Source organism: Plasmodium gonderi, assembly GCF_002157705.1.
Source record: "Plasmodium gonderi DNA, contig: Pgo-contig_364, whole genome shotgun sequence".
Taxonomy (NCBI): domain Eukaryota; phylum Apicomplexa; class Aconoidasida; order Haemosporida; family Plasmodiidae; genus Plasmodium; species Plasmodium gonderi.
The window spans coordinates 9,150-15,809 of NW_021629264.1; the positions used below are offsets into that span (position 1 = coordinate 9,150).

The 6,660-nt window shown below is 20.3% G+C and overlaps 1 protein-coding gene across 1 annotated transcript; it reads right to left on the minus strand.

Annotated features, from left to right (window-relative positions):
- Positions 1 to 4,035: 4,035 nt before the first annotated feature.
- PGO_003165 (variable surface protein) lies at positions 4,036 to 5,359 on the minus strand (the record flags this gene model as incomplete). The annotated part of the gene is made up of 3 exons (XM_028691261.1): positions 4,036 to 4,203; positions 4,330 to 5,196; positions 5,330 to 5,359. The coding sequence occupies 3 exons, from the start codon at positions 5,357 to 5,359 to the stop codon at positions 4,036 to 4,038; spliced, it is 1,065 nt and encodes a 354-aa protein (XP_028547062.1).
- Between the last annotated feature and the right edge of the window lie 1,301 nt (positions 5,360 to 6,660).

The window sequence follows — 6,660 nt, forward strand, 5'->3', positions numbered from 1 at the left end:
AATTTATTATATCATAAAATTAATACATTACGACAGTTGTTTTAATAGATACTAAATATTTATTTATACCAGTATATCAAGAGATATAGCTTATTGGATATATAACAATTGAGAATGTATAATATGAAATGGATAAAAATATATCATATATAAAATTTACATCTCAATATATGCATGTTTATTTGTTTTTATCAAAACTTAAATATTACAATAGAATAAGCATATATATAATATGTATTTTATTTATAACTAGTAATAATTTAATTTAATATGATAATATGTAAACAGGAGAATATATAAATAGGTACAACTATTAGATATTTCCTTGTTATTATGTATCAATTTATGACACGTGCAATTATTATAGACATAAATAATTTCAATTATCATAATTGATTTATTATAATAAAAGAACTACTATACATAGAATCCTAAAACCTGAATGCTAAAGCATATTTATGATATTACTTAAATTATGACAATAAATAATATACGTATGTGTCAAATATGGTGCATTAATTTCATACGTATATATAGATATAGAATTACCTAAATTCAACTTGAATAAACCTTTAAAATATATGCGAATTATAGTTAATATAAATATATAATAAAATAAAAATAAAACATATTTATATATTTAATACACAATAACGTTGCAGTATTGTCCTTATTTAATGAACAACATAAATAAACAAAAATTTCACATAATGTACAAAATGTATATATGTATTATGAAAATTAATATAAATAAAATTAATAAGCCTTTTCCTTTTTATATACAATAGTAAGTTAAATAATTTTAAAGATTCTGAATGAATGTAAATACACTTTTCACATAAAATCAAATAAGGAAGAATTTAAAATTCTATATCCTAAGGCATAAAATAAAAAACTGAATTTTAATACACTGAAATATTTTATCATTAAATTAACATATTAAGGTCTTTTTTTAATTTATATAATATATGAATTATTTTATTTTTACTAGATCTTTTTGATAACAGAATCCTTAAATAATTTGGTAACATTATGCTACATGAGTTTTAAAAAAAATTCATTTAATGAAATACTTATTTAATCGTCAAATTTCGTGGAACTGCATAACAACTTATAACTATCATTCCAATAAGCACAATAAGATATTTCTGATATTTCGGATTCCTCCTTTTCTTCGTTAATACGACTCAGCATATTTATTATCTTTTTTATTGCACGTGCAAGCTGGAAGTATATAGTGTTATATAATTAAAAATAAAAAAAAAATTATTACGCATTAAAAACATATTAATATTATAATTTATTTATTTTGATTTATTAAAACTCTTATTATATATATATATATATATAAATATAACTACATCATATATAATCTTATAAATTACACTAATGAAAGGGTATTAAAAAAAAAAATTCAAATAATGAATATAACTTTTGTTATGATATTTACTACATAAGTTTATTTATGATACCATGTATCTACAAGAATTAAATATATTTTTTTAAAATATTTATTTCTTCTTTTATGTTTATATTACATTATTAATATTTCTTACCAGTACAATATGTATTAAGTTTTTTTATTGTATTTCTTATGTTATAGTTCTTATATGCAAACTCCTACGAATATATACCTAATGTACAATTTGATTTAGATATTCATTGTTTATAGGTAATATATATTTTTATACCATTCAAAGATATGTTATATTAAATAATTGTTAAATGCATAATTTATTAACATTAATTTACTATTAAAATCTGTATATTCATATATATGTAATTAAAGTATATTAGTAAATTTAAAGAAATTCAAAATGAGCATACAAATAGAATTCTAATTTGCTGATGTTTTCTGTAGCACGATATGTTATTAAATAAATGCTGTAAAGTACAATAATATACAATATATTACATTGATGTTGTAATGTTTGATTATAAATATTTTGAAAACAAAATTGAATGAAAATATATCTTTTAATTACGTATTAAATTTGCGTAATTATTTATTGAGTAATACATGATAATGAGGAATTTTTTTAATTTTGGTTTTATTTATGTAAAAGTTTTATATCTGGTGATTAATGCGATAAAATATAATGATAATAAAAATGAAAAATATAATATGTCCGTTATTTCATCCATTATACTATAAAATTGTAAAATATATTTATATATTCTATAAGAATATAATTTTTTTCTTATAATTTAATCCTATGTAAAAGAATACTATATTTTTAAAAAACATTGAATTAAAATGATTGAATATTATTCAGGAATGTTTATGTATTATATATACTTTTTCTTAATATATTATTCTATAATTACGTTAAATGTTTTCTTATATAAGTGTTTATATTATTAATAGAATATGTATGAAACATTGCACGAAAGACAATTTTTCAAAATATTATATGCATATGCACATTATAAATGAACAAATATATATATGACAGAGTATATCAAAGAGTATATTTTATTATAATATATAAATTGTATATTATCATAATACGTCTTATGCAATGAAGAAATAATTAATTCTCTTAAAAAAGAAGACATACTTGTTATTGTAAAAATTTTTTGCTTTTATAAAATTTAACTAAAATTAATATGACTATTGTATCAGTATAACTAAAAAATGTACCTAATCTACATACATGGAATACGTGATGAAAAAAATATTTATAAATAAAGTTTCATAATAAAGTAATACTAATATAAATAATTTATACATATATATTGTACTTAGGCTTTAAAAAAGATGCACTACATACATATAAATGAGTTATTATTTTTACCATCAATAAATAAATATTTTAAAAGGAATATATTAAGAATCCTATAAAATAACGTTAATAAATTATATTTTTAAAGCATCACAGAAATATAAAACTATTGAACATTCTTATTTTGTCGCTTATAAAAATTTTTTATCCATAGTATGTTTTTTTACAAACAATTCATTAATACAACATAAATGATATATTTATTTTTATTAATATCTCTATTTAATTGTGATAATAATGCATAAATTGTTTTATTATATGCATCACGTGTTACGCTATGGCAGACGTGTATTAAGTGAAAATATTACAAAAAAATGATTGTTTTCTTATAATGTTAATTATGTGTGTAATATATCCTTACATACTCTAGATATATATAGTATTATAAATATAATATTTTTAATAAATATAATTAGTCATAATAATTAAATATTAAAATTATATAAGAGTGATAAATTTTTTTATTTATAAACGTAATGATATACAGCACATCGTAATTATAATTTAGTGTATTTGATATTTTTCTAGTACAAATCGAATACATTAATATTTTTTACATATTCGTACATCTTCACCGTTAACTATTTAAGTTTTATATATATAAATTTAAGATACGAATTAACGTACATAAATGTAAATTTTTACTCGTTCTATCTATATTATTTATATAAGTTTATTTATATTACAAAATAATTCAGTAAGTATAATGATTTCATAAACATTATTGTATAAATCATATAAGGATGTTGTTCAGAGTTTAAATATTGTATTTTTTTTATATATTTGCATTATTTTATATTTCATTATTTATAATGCCACAAAGTACTAGTTCTCACCTTTTTTGGTATAGAATTTAACCTAATTTTAAGTTTTAGTTTAATGCAAAAAACAGTTATTGAATAATTAAATAAAAATTATATCAACATAATGAATTATATTAAAATTGATTTTATCTTTACCTTCCATTTAATTATCATATAATATAGTATTTTATGTTTTTTTATACATAATAAATTTATTGTAAATTTTGATAACCGAATATATTTGTAGTTCATTCTGTATATTATAAAATTTATATCTTTCCTTTTTTTAAACATATTTTTAAAAATAATAAAAAGGTATTATGAAATTTTATCACTACATTTATCAGTTTATTTTTGTATATATTTTTTTCAATGTCTATACACATATTTGTTATACAGGTTTATTGATTTTATTGTAGTACTATTTCATAACTCAGCTCTTTTCTTCAGTAGACTTCTGGAATATATGAAATATAACTCCTTCTATTTTTTTTATCACGATATATATTTTCATGAGAATCCATTATACCTCGATATTCATTATTTTTATTTTTGAAGAACACATTCTTTAACTTCTGCACCCTTGATTGCACAAGGGCGCCAAATGTGGTATACTGTTAAAAAAGGAAAAAGGAGATATTTTTATACGCAGAAAATTTATTTCACATAAATTTTTCATATTAATATGTATCTCCTATTTTATATCAATATATATTTAATGAATAAAATTTAATTTTAACCTTATACAAAATTAATACAATTATTAATATTGTAAAGGGTAAAATTATAAAGTGTTTCCTTATCGATGAATTTGTTCCCAATTCTGTGCTTGTCCTCAGAAGTTTACCTGCCATCTGTACATCAATTCCCACATCTTCCTGCCTTTCTATTTTTGCTTGTTTTGTAACTGCTGCTTCGCTTGAAATCTCTGCTTGTCTTGTAACTGCTGTATTGTTTGTAACTCCTGTTTGGCTTACGATATTATTAGAAATAAATTTAAAGAGTTCAAATTTATTCACATTAGGACATACTTTAATGTATTTTTCATTAAGTTTTAAGAGCATATTTCTGAAAGTACCATCATTGCTATATTTGCATGAATTCAAATGTGATATATAAGGCCTATAAATATCTTTTTCTCTCTGCCAACAACTCCTCCCACGAGTGCTTTCTATCGTATAAATAGCATCATATAATTTATCCAAATAATTGAATATTGTATATGTTTCATTATCAATGTCTATAGTACTTCCCTCACACATAGGAAGTACGTTTTTTAATTTCTCATTTTTTGCATTTATCAAATATTTGTAACAATTATTTACTCCATTACAATTGCGATTATTATATTTTATTGCTTCCTCTAATTTGTAACTGAAATATTTACAACTTGTTTTTTTACTATCTGTATTAAGGCTTATATGATATAAATAGCGACCAAGATCAGAGCATGGTAACACAAATGGCGAAGAATTGTTTCCCCCTACTAATTTACTAAATTTTTCGCATACGTGATTCAATCCTAAACTGTTATTTATACCACGATGTGCGTTTATAGCCTCCTTAAAATCATATTTACACTTTGGAAATATTTCATTAAAATCAAACTATGAATGAAAATTATATTGAATACAAGAATATAAAATATTTTAAATAAATTTTTATTAATTTAATTTCACAAATAAAGGTATTATATATAATGAAATAAAAATTAAATGATTATGAACAAAAAAAATATACATTTGTATTCTCACTGCTTGACTCGAGCATTTTGTATTATATCTGTGAATTAATGTAAGAGAAAGTATTTTCTTTTAATCATTATATATATTTATATTTTATAGATATAATAATAAATATTATGTATTTGGAATATTTATTATTTTTTATAATTTTCTAAATTCATCAAAAAACTTTAGACTTCTCTAATACATACAGTTATTGATAAATATGTTAATATATAGTATTTCGTTATTCTATATGTCTTATGAAATAAATATATTATATAAATGCATAATAAGTAAAATAGATTTATGTTATTAGGATATATAATAATTTTTAATAGGAAGTACAATAATCGCAATAATTAAAAATTTTGCATTAAAAAAATAAAAATTATTCTCTATTTAAATAAATATATATAGTATATATATTTATATAATCATTATGTTTATACTATAATATTTTTTCTAATATTTTTTTAATTTATAGGATCACAATGGATATAATTATAATTCTCAATTATATATTATATTTTGAATAAGTTTTTCATTTTTATTTTTGGTATTATATCATTATGCCGAACACATTTTTTTATACTACTTTTTTTATTCCTATGGAATAAATGATATTAATCTGACAATATAATTTATTTATCTAAACCTTGTTTCCATTTATGAATTACTAGGAATTATTAAATACGCATTAATATTATATAATATTTATTATTATATATATTCAATGCAATTTAACATTTTAATAGTATGCATACTAAATTTTAGTTATATATAAACTAATGATTGCTTACCTTTATATAAATATACATATAACCCTAATAGTATAAAAATTTTATTTAAGGACTGTTGTTCAAGATTTAGGTCTCAGGTTTCAGGGTTCAGGGCTCAGTGTTCATGTTTTATGGTTCAAGGTTTAGGGTTTAGTGTTCATTGTTTCAGTGTTTAGGGTTCATGTTTTCTAGGTTTATGATTATGTGTTTCATGATTTTAGGATTTTTTGATCACTTGGTTTTAGGATTAGGGGTTTGGGGTTTAGGTTTTTGTGTTTATGGGTATAGGGTTTAGGGTTTAGTGTTTAGTGTCAGTGTTTATAGTGTTTATGGTTTAGGGTTTTGGGGGTTAGTTTCAGTGTTTATAGTGTTTAGGGCTTAGGGTTTGGGGTTTAGGTTTTTAGTATAATTTCTCTATACTTCAGGCTTTGTGCTGTAATTTTCAGGCTTTATAGGACTTTTTTTATGTTTATTATCCAGAATTTTATGTTCTGTGTTTATCGTTTAGTGTTCAGTTTTATGAATTTGTTTATATATTTAGTATTTTTATATTTATTTTTATTTT